Source organism: Myotis yumanensis, unplaced genomic scaffold (assembly GCF_028538775.1).
Source record: "Myotis yumanensis isolate MYYU_CA2020_CCGP unplaced genomic scaffold, mMyoYum1.0.hap1 SCAF_4, whole genome shotgun sequence".
In the NCBI taxonomy this organism is placed as follows: domain Eukaryota; kingdom Metazoa; phylum Chordata; class Mammalia; order Chiroptera; family Vespertilionidae; genus Myotis; species Myotis yumanensis.
This window is the reverse complement of record NW_027223755.1, coordinates 42099256-42122662: the sequence shown is the minus strand read 5'-3', so window position 1 is coordinate 42122662 and position 23407 is coordinate 42099256. Positions and strand designations below refer to the sequence as shown.

Genomic DNA, 23407 nt, shown 5'->3' with positions numbered 1-23407 from the left:
TTCCCATAGATTTTTGGGTTGTTGTGTGTTCATTTTCATTTGATTTCTTCCTTGATCTCCCTGTTGACCCACCCAAACTAAATAGTTAACTTCCTATGGTGAAAATTTCTCTGATATTAAAATTGTTTGAAAACATAAATTTTAATAATAGCAGTCTTTTGAACAAATCATGATTTGAGTGACTACATCTTGAAAAGAGATTATTTTTGGCTAAAATTTTGGGTATCTTAATTTTTTATGTTCACATAAAATACATAGTGGTAGAGAATAATTGCAGTGTATGTAAAGTGGTAAGTCTGTACATTTCAGCTCCCAATCACAGATGTGCAACACTGAGCCTATGTTGAAATGTGAATCAAGAGGCTCTAACTCACTTTTAAAATAAACTGATAGGAACCACTACATTTGTGTCTGATTATAGTATAAGAAATTTGAGCATCAAATGAAATAAATAGGTTCCATCATACAACAAGACAGGAAAAAATACTAAGTCCACCCAAATTGTTGTGATTTTTTAAAATTTACTTTTCAATTACAGTTGACAAACAATATTATATTAGTTTCAGGTGTATAACATATAACTTATGAAGTGATCACTATATTAAGTCTAGCACCCATCAGATACAATATATAGTTATAATACTAGAGGCCCGGTGCATGAAATTCCTGCACGGGTAGGGTCCTGAGGCTTGGCCAGTGATCAGGGCCAATTGGGGCCTTCCTTTGTTCCGTGCCGCCCCCTGGTGGTCAGTGCACATCATAGCAAGCGATGTAACTCCTAGTCTCCCTGTCGAACTCCTGAGGGGACACTTTGCATATTAACCTTTTATATATATAGCTTATTGACTATGCTTTACTTTATATTCTGGTGACTATTATTATAACTGGCAATTTGTACTTCTTAATCCCTTTCACCTTTTTTGCCTGTTCACCAAACCCCGCTTCCCCCTGTCTGACCATCAATTTGTTCTCTGTATCTTTGAATTTGTTTCTCTTTTGTTTGTTCATTTATTTTGTTTTTAGATTCCACATATCAGTGAAATCATGTGGTATTTGTCCTTCTTTGTCTGACTTACTTCACTTAGCATAATACTCTCTAGGTCTATCCTTGCTGTTGAAAATGGTAAGATTTCATTCTTTTTTATGGCTGAGTAATATTCCATAGTCTATATGTACCACATCTCTATCCCTTCATTTATCATGGACATTTAGGTTGCTTCCATATTTGGTTATTGTAAATATTGCTGCAATGAATATTGGGATGCATATACCTTTCAAATTAGTGTTTTGGATTTCTTCAGTAAATATCCAGAAGCGGAAATGCTGGGTCATAAGACAGTTCCATTTTTACCTTTTTGAGGAACTTCCATACTGTTTTCCATGATAGCTGCACCAATTTACAATCCCTACCAACAGAGCATGAAGATTCCCTTTTCTCCACGTCCTCACCAACACTTACTGTTTGTTGATTTATTGATGATAGCCATTCTGACAGGTGTGGTTTTAATTTGCATTTACCTGATGATTAATGATGTTGCGTATCTTCTCATATGGCTATTTGTATATCCTCTTTGGAGAAGTGTCTATTCAGGTCCTCTGCCCACTTTTTAATTGGATTGGGAGGTTTGTTTTTGTGTGTGTGTGTGTGTGTGTGTGTGTGTTGAGTTGTATGCATTCCTTATATAATTTGGATATTAACCCCTTATTGGATGTATCATTGGTTAATATCTTCTTCCATTCATTAGGTTGTCTTTTTTTTATGGTTTTCTTTGCTGTGCAAAAACTTTTAGTTTGATGTAATCCATTTGTTTATTTTTTCTTTTGTTTCCCTTACCTAAAGAGCCATACACAAAAAATATATATATTGCTGAGAGTCATGTCAAACAGTTTATTGCCTATGTTTTCTTCTAGGAATTTTATGTCTCACATTTAAGACTTTAATCCATTTTGAGTTTATTTTAGTATAGGCGTGAGAAAGTAGCCTAGTTTTATATATATCTCCACTTTTCCCAACTTTTTGTCTGTGTCTCAGCATACTTTATGATACTTAAAGTAAATTAAAACTATATTTCAAAAGCCTGGCCCTCTTCATGGTTTTGGCTGGCAGGAGAAGGACTGGTTGGTGAGGGAGATTCTGCTCTGGCTGACCAGGAAACTTTCCCAGAGGGTCCCACCAACTCACCTGAATCCTGTCCCATAGCTCTCCGCGTGTTTTCAGTAACCATGAAAATGCTTTTAAGTGATCAAAATGATACATTGATTCTTCTTTCCAATTCCTTGACTATTCTTTCAGCAAAGCTGCTTTAAACATAATTTCTGATTACATGTGTGGTTTTTACCAAAAAATGGGAATGGATAGTGGTATTGTGAATTGATCCCAGTAGGAAAAATTTCCTCTGAAATGCAGGAACCTTAGTCAGATAGTTGGAGAAGCTCCCATCTGAACTCTGCTCCATGTTATAAGCTCAGAACATACCTTCTCCTTGGCCTTGTGATGTCAGCTTGTCTGGTTGAGTGAAATTGCTGTTGCAATTATTTGGATGATGCAGCGCTTCCTGCCCCACCTGCTGTGTTGGTAAACCTGAAACCATCATGGCAAATATGTTTATTTGCTTTCCCCTGAAATGCGCTGCCCCTTTTTACCTCCTGCAGATAAAAACTGACAGGTCCCTTTCCTGCTAGCCAAAAACAGTGATGGGAACCAGGTGGAAGATATGGCTTTTAAAATGTAGTTTTAATTCATTTTAAGTTCCATAAAGTAGGCTGAGTCACAGACAAGCTGTGCGCCTCACCAAATCACTCCATGATCTCATTTTCCCTCTGGCAAACCTTTTTCCGTGCAATATGGTGATATCACTGGGGTGTCAGGGACAGCTTGCTTGAGAGGAGTTTGCCTATGAGCTGTGAAGGCTGCCAGACAGCATCTCTCTAGTCCGTCTTCTGTCTCTTTACTTTGTCTTCAGATTCACATGGTCTTCATGTACTACAATAATGCTATTAACCACCCTCACAGCAACCACATAGTTGTAGGTAGTGAAGCCTGGTTACATGACCGTTCACTAGAAGTGTAGTTTTAGAATTGACGAAAACCCGCATTGACTCCTCAGCTTCTTAGAATGGATACTTTGAATGAAACCACTGGAATCTCCAAGATGACAGTTGACCTTACTCTTGTGTACTGAGATGTCTATTTTAGATTCTCCCAATTACCCCCTTTTCCTGTCTTTTTGATTATTATTGCCAATGAAGTCAAATAATATGATAGAAGAGATTTGAATGGGCTTTAGGAAAAGAGGTTTATTTGTGGCTTTGCTTCTAACTAGCTGGGCAGTTTCTCCCACGCCATCCATCTTTCTTGATCTCATCATTTTCACGGTGCCCTCTGTGATATCATTTGATACTCTGTGGTCCCATTATGGAAACTCAGACACTCTTTTCTACTGGGCAGAGCATCTTCTAAGCAGATTCACAGTCTTCTCTGTATTTATTTCCAAGTCACTTTCTGATTCCCCGAGTGATTCTGTCAGGATGAGAACCACTGCTACAGGGTCTAGGCCCAGGGACTCATTATTATAAAAATTTTTCCTTTGTCACATATTTTTTATCCTTAAGTCAAGGACAATTTACCCTTCAGAAAAGAATGACTTTTATAATTCTTCTACAACTTAATCCTCACAGAAATTAGGATCCAGCCATTTCCCCTTTGTGTGACTTTTATGAATACTTTGCATTTTCCATTTGTGTTCTTGCTTATTTTCCACTCTCACTATTCATTCACACTTGACCAGTGGTGATTCAAAAGAACAACAAAAGCCCTAGCCGGTTTTGCTCAGTGGTTAGAGTGTTGGCCTGCAGACTGAAGGATCATGGATTCAATTCTAGTCAAGGGCACATACCTCGGTTGCAGGCTCAATCTCTGGCCCCCATCGAGGAGCATGCAGGAGGTAACCAACCAATGTCTGTCACATCAGTGTTTCTTTCTCTCTGTCTCTCCCCTCCCTTCCACTCTTTCTAAAAATCAATGGAAGAAATACCCTCAGGTGAGGATTTAAATAAAAAAGAACAACAGAGTGTACTGAGGTGTCTATTTTAGATACAGAGTAAAGCTGGTTGACTTTTATGCACCAGTATTGAACCTGTCTTTGGAGCGATGGTTTTCAAAGTATGATCTCGGGAGCAGCAGCATCACCATCCCCTGGTGATGTGCTAGAACTGCAAGTTGTCAGGTCCCGCTCTGGACCAGGAACTCTGAAGGTGGGGCCCAGCCATCTGCATTAGCAAACCTGCCAGGTGGTTTGATACATGCTACTGTGAGACAGCTGTTCTAGAGAGATTTTGTGTTTTCAGGTAGAATTTTAAAAAATATTTTATTGATTTTTTTTACAGAGAGGGAGGGAGAGGGATAGAGAGTTAGAAAAATTGATGAGAGAGAAACATCGATCAGCTGCTTCCTGCACACTCCCTACTGGGGATGTGCCCACAATCAAGGTACATGCCCTTGACCGGAATCGAATCTGGGACCCTTCATTCTGCAGGCCGACGCTCTGTCCACTGAGCCAAACTGGTTAGGGTGGTAGTAGAATTTTTTTAAGTGTGTTTAGATAGTTTTGAAGTAATCATTGTCCAAATTTACATGCTCTGGGAATAGGAGGAATATTACATTTCTAAAGGCGATATTTCCCTGCCTTCCTATCTGTTTATCCTTTGGAAGTTTTAATATTTTTTATGCTTTTAGAGAACCTATCAATATCTCTACCTGTTTGTACAGTGAAATTTTAGTCTTAAGTTAGTTCTAGTATCATGGAAGATTTAATCATCAATGCTATTTACTGTAAATGATCTGTTGATATATATATATATATATGAAACAGTGACTAATGAAACATTTAATTTCTCCTTGTTCATTTGTTTATTTTTCATTGAACCTTCCAGATGGCATCCTTTTTTTTAGAATATAGACAAGGTTTACTTTTTAAAGTTACCCATCAAATCTGTTTGTTCTGTAATAGACCTAAAGATTGCTCTTGTCAGAGGGAAGTTTTTACGAAGTTGCGTGCTCTCTGGAACAGGCATGAACATAGCTGATATCCTGAATTAAGTGATGAAGAAGAGGCGGAGGGCGTCTGGTCCTAAGTGAGAAAACCTTGAACCAGAGAGTGGCAGCAGTAGACTTCAAGTGCAGGGCTCCGTCTCTGCACGAACTTCACTGCCTTTAGGATTACACAGTTCCCCTAATTGGCTGGATTTTTGTCAAGAGCTTGATCCAAGTGGGATTATTTATTTATTTGCTTTTATTTTTGTTTTGTTTTTGTGGGGTTTTTTTTTGTAATATATAAAGCATTTACAAGTTCTCTCAAGGGCAACACATAGCTTCATTTAACTCCCTCAAGCCCTCTCACCTCTGTAAGTTGCACCAGGAAATTCAAGGTCTAGCCAGGGGCCCCCAAAGAGTTAAAAAGACAACCAGCCTGCAGCGTGGAAGAAACTGATGTCAAAAACAGATGTTTCTCTGCAGGCCTTGCTGGATTCATAAGTCGGGATAAAGCCAGCATGTATGCATGCGCGTCAAAAAAAAAAAAAAAAATCTTGGCCAGGGCTGCGGAGAAACGCAGTGCTGTCCCTCATCTGCAATTCCTCTTCAGTCCTTGCTGCATGGGAGCTCTGTGGCAGGGCTCCCCAAGACTGGCGGCCCTGACACTTAAGCCATTAACTCAGAGCGCCCTCTAATCTCTTGTTTTCCTTGTTGGTGTTCCGGCGGAGCTGCCCCTCAGCCCCGCACAGACTTTGCCCGTTTTCATTGGCTGCGGGGATTGTTATTGGAGTGGCTGACAGCTGTCTGCCAGGCCGTCTGAAACTGCCTTCCTGTGCTCTCTGCCGCCGCTCAGCTTCACAGCACTATTGTTCCTGTTGAGCCTTTTTCTTAAAATCTTTCCCAGCTGTATCCTGATATGGTAAACCACTTAAATTAGCTCCAGATTGTTCTGTTTATTTTATGTTAGATAAGCGACAAAATACAGTACCAGCAGCTGGCCAGAAGGAGGGGGAATGAGGATGGGGGGACACAAGCAAGGTCTTTTACAAAAGATAGAGTGCCCAGGCAAAGCCGTGAAAAGACACAAATGTGATGCAATCACGCGTCCTGCATTTTACATGTGATCCCGATGGGCCGGCTAAGCAATGACTTTGGATCTGAGCACAGCTTACTCCCGGGGGGAGGGGGGGGACCAAGCAAGACTCCAGCATGAAGTCACACTGGGAGGAAGCGAAGTTTCCTTCTGGGAACTAGACACAGGATCTCTGTCAGGTTGGCTGCCTTGTCCAGTCAGCTGTCCAGGTGCCCTGCTTGATGCGCTGACTGCAGCAGGATCCCCTTTTACGTTTTTAAAACCGTCCTTCCGTGTTGTAATGCATGGTGGCTGACAGGCTCAAAGCTGGCGAAGTTCCCCAGTCTCTTTATCAGCTCAGCATTTGAAAATGATCTCTTCTCTGCTGTCATTCGAAGCTGGAAGTCCACAGACACTGAGTCCCTGCACAGGTATTTTCCGCACAGCTGCGAGTGAGCATGCTCAGTGGACTGGGCCCGTTTGCTCGTGCAGGTCATCTGTGCAACTGCTCCACCCCTGGCCGCGCCTCCTTTGCAGTTGTCTGCTCACAGGGGCGCTCCATGCAAGGCCTTTCTGAATACTTAACAGAAAATACATTCAGATAGAATAGATACTGTCCTGAATGAAGATAATGCCTTTGTGATGGTAGGAATCAATCCAAATAAAATATGAAAAATAAACTTCCGATGGCTTTAACTCAGCTGAAGCATATAAACAATGCCAGCAGCCAGCTGAGTTACAACAGTTACTGAGAATTTTGTCTGGGGTAACTCCAGACTCCACAGGAAAGGTCCTCTGACGCGTTCTAGCTCCACCAGGCTTCCAGTCCTCACCCCGAACCAAGTCCTGGAAACCCTCTCTATCCAGGTGACGGGAGAGGAGCGGGTGGAACAGGTCAGGAGTAATAAGGTGCCCTGGAAACTGCCTCTTAGTTTCATTTGGGCGGGGGGTGGGGGGGGGCGGGGAATAAACTTAGCATGCAATTAAAGGGGCACACAACCAACTCCGTAACAATAATTACCCCATCGAGCCCCCGTTTCCTCTGCTGAAATGTGCCTTTTCCTTTTCCTGTCCATCAAGGACTAGCACGCAGCCAAGTGGCCTCCATGTCTCCTCTAATTCCCCAGTTGTCCTCTCTCTCTTCTTTCTCTGTATCCTTTTTAGTCTCCATTGTGGATAGTCTTGTATTTCTCCCATGGGCCAGGCTTTCCACAGATGACATGCCCCTGAGAGCAGGGACCGTGTATTGAACCTCTAGTGTCTTTTCCCGCAGTGTTGACAGCAGCCATGGGCACCGAGCAGATGCTCAAAGCCTGTCTCATCATTTGCTTCTGTTATTCTTACCTGACATGAGGTGTCATTCATTCTGCTTCTGTATTAATTCAGGCAAAAACAACAACACAGAAGACCAGGTGCTGGCCCATTCTTATTAAAATGATGAGCACGTCCTTCTGGTGCTGGGCAGGCTGGAGGAAGCCACCTAAAGCCTGTATTTCTCATGGACTCCAACTAAAACTCTGGACAATACAGAAAACAACTGCTTGCACACCTGGAAAGTAAACAATAGCCGCCAAATGGTGAATGGGAATGAAGTCAAGGCTTTATCAATCCTTGTACCTGGAGTGCATTTGTGGGGTTTGTTTTCTCTCCTGTCTCCTGGCGTTGACCTAAGGCAGTGATGGCGAACCTTTTGAGCTCGGTGTGTCAGCATTTTGAAAAACCCTAGCTTAACTCTGGTGCCGTGTCACATGTAGAAATTTTTTGATATTTGCAACCATAGTAAAACAAAGATTTATGTTTTTGATATTTATTTTATATATTTAAATGCCATTTAACAAAGAAAAATCAACCAAAAAAATGATTCGCCATCACTGACCTAAGGGCTGATGTCTTTAGAGAACTATGCAGCAGGCCTGGGCAGCAAAGTCTCCAGGCAAACTCCTGATTTCCAACCAGAGGTTCGGGAAAGGGGTCCTTTGCTGGAGAATATAGGGGACTTCCCATTTTCTCTGTCTTTTTCTCTCCCAACTCTGCCTCAAGTCCAGTCCTAATTAAGGATTTCCATTGCTTTTGTGGTGGGGGATTTGGTCACCTAAAATCCCAAAAGAAGATTCTCTCTGACCAGAGGGAAAAGGAGCCACTTTTGTCCAAAGAGTGTGGGAGAATCCCATTATTTCATCTCTCTCTTTTCTTTTGCTGCGTTGCTCCCAAAGGCAGCTGCAGTTGTGCAGAAGTGCATGATAGAACAGGAGGCTAAAATCTGAGGGAAACTTGTCTTTATGACGAGAGGAACCGGGAAAAAGGAACCCCAATGACTGGGAAGTTAGGGGGGACTCTCAGAGAGGAGAGTGCTGGAGAAGAGGATCCCCTGATTCTGTGTGTGAGCTGACATAAGTCCTATTCTCACCTCTGAGGTGTGCATGTGGCACACAGACCCAGAGAAGCAAAGTAAAGGCTTCAAGAACTCAACTCCGATGTAAACCACCACTCAGGTTCCAGACTAACCCCTAAGAGCTACATACGCGGGGCAAACCCAAACAGCATAGCAAAGGCTTTAAATAAAACTGGCTTTAAAAGCATCACTATCCACAGAAGGGGAGACTAAACTTGGAGTTTGAATCTAACTGGGTTCGTTATAACCATTCCTCATAAGATAAAGTTGAACACTCTTTAAGTAAATGGAAAAATAGAACTTCTCAGCAGAAAATAGAAAGAAAAAAAAGGACCAAATTGAAATTGTAGAGGTAAAAAATATAGTATCTGAAATTAAAATTTTACACTATGGTCCAAGTAACCAGAATGAAGATGAAAGAGGACAGGGTCAGTGAACTTCAAGATAGATCAGTAGATATTACACAATCTGAAAGACAGAGAGAAAAAAGAGAGACACCCTGGCCAGTGTGTTCAATGGTTAGACATCAGCCTGCAGACTGAAGGGCCGCAGGTTTGATTCCTGGTCAAGGGCATGTACCTGGGTTGCAGGTTTGTTCTCCAGTCCTGGACAGGGTGTGTAGGGAGGCAACCTATTGATGTGTCTCTCTCACATGGATGTTTCTCTCTCTTTAAAAAATCAATGAAAAATATGTCTTCGGGTGAGGATTAATACAAAAAAAAGAAAGAAAAGAAAGAAAGAGAGAAAGAAAAAAGTAAGAAAGAAAGAAAGAAGAAAGAAAAAGAGAGAAAGAAGAAGAAAGAGAAAAAAATTGAACTGAGTTGCAGGGAGGGACCTACGGAGCAATATCAAAAGGTCTAACATTTATGTCACTAGAGTTCCAGAAGGAGAGGAGAAATATTGATGTAGAAAAAAATATATGAAGGAATAATGTCTGAAAACTTCACAGATTTGGTGAAAGATATATAGATTCAAGAAGTCCAGTAAAATCCAATCAGGATAACCCCCCCAAAAACTACACTCACATTGTAATCAAACTGAAAACCAAAGGTGAAGAAAAATTATCCTGAGAGCAGCAATCCCAATCATGGGGATTTCCCCAAGAGAAATGAGAACATGTTTATATAAAAACCTACACCCACATGTTTATAGCAACTTTATTGGTAATTGCTAAAAACTGGGAAGAACTCAGATGTGCTTCAGCAAGTGAATGGATAAATGAAACTGTGGCACATCTCTGCCGTGGACAGCTACTCAGCATTGTAGCAAACCACTGATACTTTACCATGCATGGATCTCAGATGTATGATGTTGAATGAAAGAAGTCAGACTCAAAGGCTTACACACTTTATGATTCTATTTATATGACATTCTGGAAAGGGCAAAACTTCATCAGTGGTTGCCAGGGGTTAAGGGTGGGGTGGAGGGTTTGACTATAAAGGGGCAGTGCAAGGGAGTGAGTCTGGGGTGATGGAACCATTCTGCATCTTGATTGTGACTCTGACTATGTGACTCTATTTGTCAAAATTCACACAACTGCATGCCAAGACAAGTTAATTTTACTGTATGTAAATCAGAAAATAAAAAATAAAAGAGATCACTAGCACACCATTGGTACATGATAGGGTTAATATAACTTCGTGACTGACTACATGAAGTATGGAAAAGATTCATGTAATCTCTTAATTATTTTGAAGTCATTTTCCACTTGGTTCCATATTTAAACTTGCAGGAAGCCAAAAAATGGAATAAACAATGAGGCAGTCTCTTTGTGTACATACAAAAAGCTTTTCAGAAAAGAATTTTGCATCTCATATGCCAGGCAGATGTTTTGGAGGGTCAGCTTACAACAAAAGGCCCTGATGAAAAATTGAGGTATGAGAGTAGGGGTCTGCACAAGAAAGGGAGACACATGGATTCCAGAAAGGATCTACTGTTGTTTAAAAAAAAAAAAAGGCAAGTGAATTTGATGGACTGGTGAAAACAAGAACAAAGAACCTGACATGTCCTGGAAGCCCTGGGCTTTGAGAATGAGGGTGGGATTTCGAATGCCCTGTCGAGAAGAATGACAGCTGGTGCACTGAGGTGCATCCTTGCCTGTGTTCTGAAATGTGCATGGGGTGGGCAGGCTTGGACCGTTTCCATGAAGCAGATGGTGTACATTCCTGTGACACCAGGAAGAGTCTCTTCTAAACGCACCTCTCATCCAAAGGACAAAGGGACACGATGATGCTTAATTGCAGCGAGATCCCACCAGCTGACCACTGCTTATTTCTGCTTTTGAAGTTTTTATCATCACTCTGCATCCTCTTATACCCTTATGGGTCTTACCAATTTTTACATACAAATGTATTTTTAAAAAGCTGTTGGTTTTAAGAAACCATGGCCTATCCCTACGTCACAAAGATACTCTCTTATGTTCTTCTAGAAAAATATTATCTTCGATCCATCTTTCTTTTTCTCATACAGTTTTTAGATATGATTCACATTGCTATAAAATTTACCCTTTACACTGTACAGTTCAGTGGTTTTTAGTATATTTACAAAATTGTACAATCATCACCATTACCTAATTTTTACCACTTCCCCCAGAAATCCTGTATCCATTAGCCTTCCCCTCTCCTCCCAGCCTTGGCAACCACTAATCGACTTTCTGTCTCTAGGGATTTGCCTATTCTAGACACTTAATATAAATGGAATCATACAGTGTGTGGCCTTTTGTGATTGACTTCCTTTAGCATAATGTTTTCAAGGTTTATTCATGTTGTAGCATGTATCAGTACTTCATTCCTTTTTACTTTGTGGAATACTTCTTGTATTGCTGTATATTTCTGAAAATATGTCACATTTTATTTATCCATTCACCAATTAATGGACAATTGGGTGTTTCCACTTTAGGGACTGTTAGGAATAATGCTGCTGTGAATATTCATATATAAGTTTTTGTGTAGACATATGTTTGTTTGTTTGTTGAGTATATACCTTAGAGTGGATATTTCTGGGTATATGGTAACGCTTTGGGAGGAACTGCCAGTTTTTTTTCCAAAGCAGCTACACCATGTTACAGTCCCACCAGCAGAGTATGAAAGTTCCAATTTCTCCATATCTTCTCCAATACTTGTTATTGTCTGTGTTTTTTATTATAGCCACACAATGAGTGTGAAGTGGTATCTCCTTGTGGTTTTGACTTGCATTCCCCTGAAAAATTGGTGATGTCTGTTCTGGTCAAAAATGTTTATTTTGATTTGTTTGATCATTTAGTCTTGTTTTTATATCCTGGATCATGGCTGTTCAGGAAACACAGAGTTTCCTAGATATTGGATCTCTCTCTCTCTCTCTCTCATCCCTTTGTCTCTTGCTAAAATGCCTCCATTTAATGCCTCTTGTGTCTCATTTCATTAGGCTCAGAGACCTATCTGCTTCCCACATGTTCTCCTCTTCCCCAGCCTCCTTCACTCCCCACAGCCTGGACTGTCTCCCCGATTGGGATGTCCAGTGTCACCAGATTTCTTCAAACTTTCACTTTGCGCCCCTGATCAGAAGGGGACTGTCCCCCTACATGTTCAGGAGGACCTGGAGTCCAAGGAGTTTGATTTACTTTGAAGCAAATGTCATCTGCAGATCCAAAGTGAATCTTTTTCTTATATCTTTATTAAGTATGCATTCAGTGTTTAAATTCTTTTAACAAACTTCTTAATATGTAGGTGTACTGAGTTATTTTTGTTTTTGTCATTAAATATTGCTCTGTTGTTCTTCCAAGAAGATTGTGCTGGTCAATGTTCTCTTGACTTTTTTTGTCTCTCCCACCATAAGACACCATGCACCAGTGAGATCCTTTAGCATTTAGGCAACTTTGAGAGGGCTCTGGGGAAACAAAACTGTCTGTCTACTCAGTTAGGTTTATTGATTTTTCTGAGTAACCCTAAAAGTTATCCTTGCTACTAATAAAGTAGAAAACTAATAAAGTGTTTCTGCTTCAAAGGTAAATTCAGAACATTGAACTTGTATTATATATTTGGAAACATAAAGGTGAAGTAGTTGATGCTTGCCCCAATAGAATATGTAAGCTTTGTCTAGTTTAATTCTCTAAAAAATTGTTGACCTCACTTCCCATCCTTCTCACTGTACAAGTATTCAGTACATTTTGAATCCACATTCTAATTTCTTCTATCTCTTTTTTCTTAAAATATATTTTTATTGATTTCAGAGAGGGAGCAAGAGAGAGAAACATTAATGAGAGAGAATCAGTGATCGGCTGTCTCCTGCATGCCCCATACTGGGGATCGAGCCCATAACCCTGGCATGTGCTCTGAGAATGAAATCGTGATCTCCTGGTTCATAGGTTGATGCTCAACCACTGAGCCACACTGGCCTGGCTTTCTTCTATCTCTTGATGGTATTTTCACTTTTCTCCTGCTGTCCTTGAACCTGCCAGATTCTAGAGGACCACTGTGGTAACTTTTTCATCTATCACTGCTTGATTGACATTCCTGACAGATAAATAGCTGTGCGGTAAAAAATTATCTGGCCACCTTAAAGGGTTTCAGATCTGGAAGGAGAGTCAAATAATTTGTGAATAAACTATGATACTCCCTCTAGTGCCAAATAATTTTAGTTTCCCTGAAATTCATTACTTCATTAGTATAATATATACACACACACACACACACACACACACACACACTAGAGGCCCTGTGCATGAATATTCATGCACTGGAGGGGGTGGCTCTCAGCCCGGCCTGCCCCCTCTCACAGTCCAGGTGCCCTCAGGGGTGGGAGGCGACCCGGCAATCAGGGGAAGGCAATGCCCCATCACACATCTGCTGCTGCCTCAGCTGGCAGCGCAAGCCTCGGCCGGCCCTGGTTACCTGTGCCTCGGGCCGGCCCTGGGCGGCTGGGGGGCTGAGGGGACTGGGGGACTCCAGAGGCAGGTGTGCGGCAACAGGGTCCACCTGGGGGCGGGCCCGGCCTTGCTGCATGCCTGCTGCCCGGGCGGGGCTGAAGGGACTGGGTGCCACCAAATTGTGGCTGTGGGCATCGCCATCTTTGGGGGGCGTGGCAGTCAATTAGCATACTCCCTCCTTATTGGCTGTGGGCGCTGCCATCTTTGAGGGCAGGGCAGTCAATTAGCATATTCCCTCCTTATTGGCTGTGGGTGCCGCCATCTTTGAGGGTGGGGCAGTCAATTAGCATAGTTCCTCCTTATTGGCTGTGGGCTCCACCATCTTTGTGATGGCGTGAGGGTCAATTAGCATATTCCCTCTTTATTAGATAGGATATATATAGATGTATATATACATCTATATATATAAAAGCCCAGTGACCATTACAGCAGAATGACCAGAATGACCAGTCGCTATTATGCACAATGATCACCAGGGGCAGACGCTTAACACAGGAGCTTCCCCCTGGTGGTCAATGTGCTCCTACAGCGGGAGTGCCACTCAGCCAGAAGCAGGGCTCACGGCTGGCGAGCGCAGCAGCAGTGGCGGGAGTCTCTCCTGCCTCCGCAGCAGCGCTAAGGAGCAGTGAGCCAAGCGGTAAGGGGCGAGCAGACGGGTGGTAAGGAGCGAGCAGATGGGCGGTTAGTAGCGAGGGCTCCTAGATTGCGAGAGGGCGCAGACCAGGCTGAGGGACAACCCCCCCCCCCCCCCCCGCATGAATTTTGTGCATCAGGCCTCTAGTATAGATACAAACATATATATATATATATATATATATATATATGTATGTATGTTAGGCATTCTTTCAAGATCAAACTGCAGGGATAATAAGGAGGGCTTTCACTGTAAAAGAAGACAGACAAACATGTACTTTTGCTAGTCCTAAATATTCCAAACATGGGGTTTCCATGGTACTTGTTAGGGGATCTAGAATATCAGATCAAGCCTAGCATTACTCATGTCTCCCAAGTGAGAGTAACTCACAATATTTTGTACTTACCTTATGACTTTCATTTAAGGATCTCCAAGATCGGTGACTACCTATGCTTTAAATTGGATAAAAAAGTTCAGTTGTCTACTGATATGTAATAAATTAGGACACTGTTTTCTATTCCCCAGTTCCATTTTAACTTTTAGAGACCAAATGTTTTAAATCTTTCAACAGACTGTTGAGTCTTTTTATCCTTAATAAATGTTAAAGGAGAGATAAAATCCCATTGGTATGTTATTATTATAAGCAATGACATTAGCCCCATTGAAATGATGAAATCTTTTACCACAACCCTACGTAATCTTTTTCTTTTTAATCCCCATTCATTTCTGATTTTGCCCTTTCCCTGCACCCATCTTCCTCTATCTTCAGCTCTTTTGGTGGCTACATCATTTATTTGGGGTCTGGCTGCCAATTCCCTTCCACCAGAGTCCTTCTGGTGCCAGTGCAGCGGGAATGCTCCCATGCCTGTGCCTTTAGTCAATATATAAAGTCTGACTAGAGTCAGATTGGGAGGTGAGGGTCAGAGCTATCAGTGTTGCAAACCATTTAAAACCCCTTCAAATGTTCAAAGGAACGTCTGAATAAAGATTCCATTTCTAGCATTCCATTTGAATCACAGGCTATGGCTATTGTACCTCTTTCTTTAATAACTGATGAATTTTATTTAAACTTGTGGAAACAGAAAGGAGTCACCTTGGCTCTGCCCAAGAATACCAGCAAAAACTCTCTCAATTCATTTCTTGACTCTCAAAAAAATATGTACAGAGAGAATGCAACCTAGAAGGGCTCTGAGCTTGGAATACATTCTTCTTAGGAAACATGGTGTTTTAGAGTGTGGCTGTAACACCTACATCTAGTATTTGTTTCATAAATACCCAGATAGGCTCCTATTCTGTTCTGCAGATTTGGATGCTACTGCTGCTGGTGATTATCCTTAATGAAAACGGCTAAGATTTGTTGAGTACAACTGCACTATATTAGGGTGGGTATTGTTAGCCTCATTTTTCACAAGAGGGAATTTAGACTCAGAGATAGAGTAACCTTCCCAAACACACAGCATTTAACTCCTATCCCTTGAATACATTTCAGTGACTTTAGGGCAGTAGGAAAGATAGGGAAAAGTGATGACAGTCTTGAAACACTTAGACATTCCTTTTCTTTTAAATATGTAGTCATCATTTAGCTCAAGTTTTCCTTAAGTTCTGACAATAGAACATAAGCGTTCTTAAGAATATAGTTAATTTAATATTTATTCAAGAAGAGGCCTTGACACAGAATGCCCACCAACTAGTGTGTAATTGAATAAGGTCCTGAGCCCCCTTGTCCTGTGCTGGGCTCCTGTTCCTTTGGTGATGGTTGGCTCTGTCCTGCCTTTCTGGTGGTAGCTCTTCTGAGAGGCCCAGTTACCATCTACCATGATTGGAGAGATCTTATCTTTTTCTACTCACCCCAAGAGAGAGGGGACCCTGCCTGTCTTGTCTGCTGCCAGCTAGAGTGGTCCCTGGTCTATGGCGGGAACTCCAGGAAGATTTGTTAAAGGGGTAAGACTTCTCTTCCAGGCCAGGACCAGTGCTTCCTCAAAGCTCTCGAACAACCCCTTTGACTTCATTGCAACTGACCAGGCACCAGGTGGGACAAACAATTCTGATATTTGCTTAAATTCTCACAGGGTTCCAAGAGTTCCCCCCTTTGCAATATCCTATAAAATAAGGAGTATCTGTTTAGAACAGCTTCCTGAAAGTCAGGGTCAAAGAGTGGTTGGATGAAGGCTCAGTAAAAACAGTGCAGAAATCAAAGTTAATTTACAGTGTCTTCAACCCATATTTTTGGAGGCCGTTTCTCCATTTGTTTTTTGTTGTTGTTGTTCCCCCCAAATATCTGAGCTCTCTTTGGCAACCTGTGCTAGGTCCTAGGAAAGTAAATGAATGAGACATTGTTCTTGCTCTTGAGAGGCAGAGGTAGAAGGGAAGACAACCCCATGAATAACTAATTTCTATACAGAGGTAAGTGCAATGAGTGTATGTAAGATACGAGATAAGTGTCATAAAAAAGTGTACAGGAAGTGCAGTAGAAGTATAGAGGAGAGATGAAGACTGGGGGAGTAAATGAAAAGTTCACCAAAGCCCTAGCCGGTTTGGCTGAGTGGATAGACGGTCTGCCTGTGGACCAAAGGGTCCCGGGTTTGATACTGGTCAAGGGCACATACCTTGGTTGCAGGCTCGCCCCTAGCCTGGGCCCTCCCTGGATGGGGCACATGCAGGAGGCAACCAATCAATGTGTTTCTCTCACATCGATGTTTCTGTCTTTCCCTTTCTCTTCCTCTAAAAAAATCAATGGAAAAATAGCCTCTGATGTGGATTAACAAAACAAAAAAGAGTTCACCAAAGATGTGACATTTAACCTGGGATTTAAAAGCAGAAGAGCATTTAGGCAAAGGAACCAACATGTGCAAAGACAAAGACAGCATGAAACTGTTCTAACTACAGGGGGAAAGAAGTTAGTTCTATGTGAAGCCCAAGGCATGCTTTATGGGGAAGGGCAGGACTTGATGCTCCAAAAGTAGGTTGGTCCAGATGTAAAGGATTCTTTGTATTGGGCAGAAGTTGGAACTTTTTTCTGATTGGAAAGCAATCAGAGATCTTTAAACACAGATGTGGCCTGTAGGTTTTAGGGCTTCACCAAGATGCCCCGACAGAAACGTGAAGGGGAGTGGCAGGCCAGGTGAGGGGAGTGGCAGACCCATGGCAGTGTGGCTGGACTGGAAACCCACTGGAAAGATACACTTGGCAGAAATGAATGCACATTCAATTAAAAATGGTTGAATGTATAGCAAAAGGGAAAGAGAACATCAGGCTGTAAACTGAATATCTGGGTAGATATTTTCTCCAAAATCTTTTTAGTTGGAGAAGATCTAATTTACCTAACCTTTTAGATGAACTACTAAGCTACATGTTAACTCTCCAATGTACATATTCGTCATGTAAAAGAAATTTTGTCTAAAAGAAGCAGCCATCACCAAGCAGGCCCTTTGTTTGGACAGAGAGGCTTCTTGGTATTTGAAATCATGTCTACTCATCTGTCACACTCACACTGGTGGCCCTGTTCAGAGGGAAGTCCAGACCCCGTGCAAGGCTGCTGGGGCGTTCCCTGCTTTTCCTTCCATGATCCCCAAAGCAGAGAGGAGGATGTCTTGGGGAAGCCGGGTTAAAAGATCCCTGGGGGCAGTGAGATGGTGATATATGTTGATGGTTCAGGGCAGCCTGCCACAGCCAAGCCACAACATTACATCGTATGGGGAGTAGTCCTAAAAGCCAATGTTGCTGTCACGGTTCCATCTTAATTTTTATCAGCTGGATATGGATGAGGCTTCATGGTCGTATACTTAATGCTTTTGCTCAGATCTTTGGCTAACTGCTGTTTTTCCGTGACTTTTTGACAGTTATTTTTGTTCAATAATGAATAATAAAGTGAGATTTACCATCTGTGTATGACAGCATTTGTTTTATTTTGACATTTCTTTTCTGGACAGCAAAGGTTTTATAATTAGCTTTTCCCTCTGCCAAAAAACATTCTGAAAAACCATTTCCCTGAAAAAAATGTTTCATAGTTTCCTTTTTACTAGTTGCAGTCATCTTATTTGGATTTGGAAGTTTTTTTAATAAGTCAGTCAGGAAATGACACAAGAAAATTTTCTTTTGAAAATTAATTCTTTACAAGAACAAAAATTAACTTTTGCCCAAAGAAATTTAGGAGAGAAAATGAAAAGAACTATGTTTGAAATGGTGGTGGTTCCATTATATTTTTAAGAATTTTTTATTGAGGTAAATTTGGTATATAACAATATATAAGTTGATATATATTATATAAAGTTGGTACATACCACTCTATAAGTTCCACTGTAATTCAACATCTGTATGCTCTACAAAGTAATCACCCCAAAAGACTAGTTACTATCTTTCAGCAATACTCTATACCCGTTTTCATTTATGTCAGACTTAAGTGAGCAATATAAGAAACCCCCTATTCTACCTTGTTTCAAATGAGCTTATTTGATTCTTGCTGTTACCCTGATCAGTTTTGTGTCCAACTCGTTGAAATCCTGGGGAGACTGTGCTAAGACTGATGGACAGCGCCCTATTTTCAAAGGCCTAATAAGCCGCAGCCATCAGCCTGGTGCTGCCTGTGGAGACACAAGCCTCCCCACCCCACCCCACCCTGCCTACAAAGCTGAATTGCCCTCTTCACGCAGCCACGTCCACAGTTGGCTCTGTGACTGGGGAGCCAAGGAGAACAAGTTGCAGGTGTGTTAATTACCAGTGCTTTATCTCTGGAGTGCTCTAAAAAAAAAATGTGGAGGAAGCCACATTGATAACCGACGATAGAATGGCTTATCATTGCTAATGGCAAAAACATCACACTGAGCTAATGGCAAAAGCAGTCACACTCACTGCGCTGGCCCCCTCCCCTGATACTACGAGGAAACACCTTCCAGCTCCTACAGTAGCAGCGGTGGCCAAATTTTCTTTCCAGCCTGGAGTGTTTTCCTTTCCAAGTCATTCCTAAGGGCTGCTCCTAGAATCCGATTCCAGACGCAGCCACCCTTACCCCATCATCTCCACTCTGTTCCCACCACCATCATTATCCAACTTTTGTATTGAGCACTAACAAATCTGTGCAACTGGAAGAGACATTTTGGAATCTCAAAAGTGCATCTATTTAAAATGGAGAAAACAGACATCTTCTACATTGAGCCAGTATCGTTTATAACAAGCCAGACAATAGAGCGAAATAACAGTGCTGTCTCAGCCATTCTTGCTCTCACGGGTAGAGTGTAAGCATTTCTATCCGGTATATTTCTGTATCATGAACACCACCTTCTTTTAAATTTTAATATGTTGGTTATGGGTCACATACTCTAGAAGTATAAGGAACATGGAGGAATCCCTTTGTCTAAAGATGGTGCCCACAGATCAGCTCATGTGAAATAGAATGTGTATTTAATGCACTGGCTTGGGTGACTGTTGGGGCCTTGGGCTTTTTAAAGAAGAGATATGAGGTTTGAGGAGAGGTTCTTGTGAGTCTGTGACAGCAGCTGAGATTGCTTGCCACCCACCAAGGTGTTGAAGAATTGTTACCTTCATCTCATATAACTCAAGACTCTTCTCCCTCCCTTCACAAAGCAGAGAAGAACAGAGGACCAGGTGTGTTAAAGGCTAATCAGAAGCCACCTTGGCAGTAGATCCTTGAATTTCTTACCCACCAACAACAGCGATTCTCCTCCAAAGGGAACGACCGCCTTGAAAAAGCTCTCTTTCTGCTCTATCACAGGAAGAGTGCACACTTGGCTGAGGTTGACTGCTTATGGTTTCATAGGGAAGGGAAGCTTTCTGTGTCCTAAGGTCTAAAACACCCCTACGTCAAGAACGTCAGGAGCATGGCACTCTGGGAGCATGGTACCTAGAGATTCACACAGACCTTGTTTGAATCCTACATTTCCCAGTTATTGGTTTGGCCTTTTCACATCTCACTTTTTAAAGCAACAACATCATTATAACACTAGACTATTTGGGTTGTTAAAATATTAGCTTCCATTTATTTAGTGCTTATATTGTGCCAGGTACCCAACCCAGCAATGATTATAAAAGGTGTCATTTACATTTTAGTCATGTAGTATGAGTCTCACCATAATACATGAGGTAGCAATTATTATCTGCACATTAAAGGTAAAAAAACCCACAAAACTGAGACAGCCTATTGTCCCACCTCACACAGCTAGTGAGTGACTGACATCAGGCTTCCGGTCTGTCAGACTCCGGATTCTGTGAGAGATAATATGAAATTAAAATGGTGCCTAGTGCATAGTAGGTGCTTGCTTAACACATTAGTTCTCTTTCATCCCATGTGCATCCTATGGCTTTGAAAGATCCTGATTTCTGTGTTAGATTTTTATTTGTAAGGTTCTGTAGAGCAGGTCTGTATTACTGCCCCCATGTGGTTCATTTGGATAACAGTGGTTTTTTAAAAAAATGTTTAATTAAAGTAGTATAATATACATGCAAATAAGTGTTGTTTAAAATAGGTCTCTAACGTCACCTAAGTGTGTGGACAGTTTTGAAGATAATATGATTCTACAACCTCACTACACAAGAAATACCACTTTTTATTTTCTACACTCCAGCTTCATTTTTAATTGAGCCCTAACTGGCTGGTGGGATACTTAACCTCGGGCACACTTGCAGCTTCTCTCCTGGCCTCACCAAGGTCCTCCATTCCTTCAGCTGTTTTGGAAGAAAACCCTTCTCTCTCCTGGCACAGCACACGATGAAACTTTCTGTTTTGCCATCATCCTGTCGAGAAGAGAAGAATTCTTCTTGCAATTATTTTTTCCACCCGACTGCTCTGTTTACAGAGACATTTAGCCCACTGGAGAAATCTTCAACTTTCACACTTAAGAAAGAGTTCAAATCACCAGGGAGTAGAGTGTTGGTTCAGTTACCAGTTTAAATGTGAGAAAACGTTTCCAAGAGGAAAATGAAAAGGTCCGCTGTCCCCACCTATCAGGAGCTTTAAGTCGCTAAGTGAAACTCATTCTCAGGTTTCATTTCATGTGCCAGGAGGGCTCAGCTTTCCTGGATTCATCCTCTTGTGTTACACCAAGCTGCAAGCATACACTTAAAACCCTATGCCTCAACTCTAATTGAAAAATAAAAAAATATTATTTAAAAACAACAACAACAACCCAATGCATTGATTAGTGCAGGGCTCCACCCCAAGCAGTCACCCTCAGGGGACGCCTTTGTTTTTCAGTGGCCCTGTCCACAGAGGACTGATTGGTCTCCTGTCAGATCGGGTTATGTCTGTGTGATGGAGGGTAGTTTCAAGAGGGAAAGGGGTAGTTGGTACAGGAGAGGGTAAGGAGGAATTATCTTTTTTAGTTCTTAAGCACCCTTTATAACAGCAAACACAGATGTCTTCCGTTCTTAAACATTGTCCTAATGCCAACATCTAATTATATTTCAGATAACGGCGGGCAGACTTTGGCAGGGGGCAATAACTGGCCCCTTCGAGGAAGAAAGTGGAGCCTGTGGGAAGGAGGCGTGCGAGGGGTGGGCTTCGTGGCCAGCCCCTTGCTGAAACAGAAGGGCGTGAAGAACCGGGAGCTCATCCACATTTCCGACTGGCTGCCAACTCTGGTGAAGCTGGCCGGGGGCAGCACGAATGGTACCAAACCTCTGGACGGCTTCGACGTGTGGAAAACCATCAGGTACCTGCACATCTTTCTCTTTTTCCTCTCAGGACAGACCCTCCAAGAACAGTTCCACTCAACTGAGTGAGAATGATAGCTTTTTGTGAAAATGATAGCCCAGTTTACAAATAAATGATTTTTTAAAAAGAAAGGCCTTTGGAAATATTGTAAATATTTTTTTCAGGTTTTTGACTCATAGACCTCTTTGAAACTAAAAGGTGTGAACTTACAGGAAAAAAGGTACCTAAACATATGCACAAAAATTTAGATAGCATTTATTTTTATGATATTAGACATTGGTTACACTTTCTTTCTATGTGATTGTCTGTTACATGTTGTCGAGTCAGCTCTGACTCCTTACAAGTCTATGAATGTGTGATGTTCACAATGCTCTGTCCTCCACAGCCTAAGGCTTCTTTTATTGAATCAGTCCATCTTATATTTACTCTCCCTCTTTTCCTTATGCCTTGTATTTTTGCGCAGCATTATTGTCTTTTCCAAAGACCCTTGCCTTCTCATGATGTGCCCAAAGTAGAATAGCTTCAGTTTTGTCATTTTTGCCTCCACCGATGGTTCAGGTTTAATTTGCTCTAGGACCCCTAGTTTGTCTTTCAGATGGTCCAGAGCATCTGTAGACCTCTCTTCCAACATCAGATTTCAAGTGAATCAATTATTTTTCCTATCAGCCTTCTTTACCGCCCAACTTTTGTATCCGTAGTACGATGGTATCGATGACCTCAGTCTTGGTCTCTCTCTAATTTTTCCTGATTCTTTCATTGCTGCCCTTGCAAGTCTCAGCCTTCTCTTGATTTCACATAGAAAAATGTGAAAAACATTCTTTACAGACCTCTGCCTCTATCACTTATTTTTAATGCAAAATTAATACCTACTTTCTGACAAAAAAGAAATAAAAATTCCCAAGCAGAGCAAAACTTGAACTTCAGCTCAGCTTATCACCAGCTTTCACCATGAAGGCTACTGAAGTTGGACTAAAAAAGTAGGAGGAAGTTTTGAGTGGATTTAATATGACAACATATTGTCATGCTTGACATCCAATCAGTTTTGATTTGTGTGTGTGTGTGACAAACTGGTTATAAAACCCAGCTTGCAAAAGCACACATGGCAAATGAAGTCAAAGCTCTGTAGCACACTTTGCCAAACGATGGTAGGCTTGAGTTGAGAAGTAGTTGAATTCATTTTGAATAATTTCCTCCGCCCCCAATTCACTGAGTTTATTTTCTTTGACAAAGTCCAAGTCATTGGCCGAAACCGGTTTGGCTCAGTGGATAGAACGTCGGCCTGCGGACTGAAAGGTCCCAGGTTCGATTCCGGTCAAGGGCATGCACCTTGGTTGCGGTCATATCCCCAGTAGGAGATGTGCAGGAGGCAGCTGATCTATGTCTCTTTCTCATCGATGTTTCTAACTCTCTATCTCTCTCCCTTCCTCTCTGTGAAAAATCAATAAAATATATTTTAAAAAAAAAGTCCAAGTCATTGATGTCCATCCATATCACCAAGTTGTGGATTGTAAGTCCACATGTCAGTCTTAAGATTCTCTTGATCAGAAGTAACCTTTGGCACTTGTTTGCTTCTGCCTGCAGGAAATTTGGGAAAAGTTTAGTTCCTGAACTCCAGATTTGCAGAAAGTCTGACTTCAGTGTTAGAACACAGAACTTCTAGTGACCGGTCCCTTATAAACAGAACTCTCCATTCTTGAGCAGGCCCAGT

The 23407-nt window shown here is 41.7% G+C and overlaps 1 protein-coding gene across 1 annotated transcript in view; it reads left to right on the top strand.

The window, feature by feature from the left end:
- The window catches only part of ARSB (arylsulfatase B), a 128318-nt gene that overhangs the window by 38496 nt on the left and 66415 nt on the right, over positions 1-23407 (top strand). Inside the window, exon 5 of the mRNA XM_070412236.1 lies at positions 21454-21697. Coding sequence (XP_070268337.1) covers positions 21454-21697 — 244 coding nt within the window. The remainder of the gene's footprint in view (positions 1-21453; positions 21698-23407) is intronic.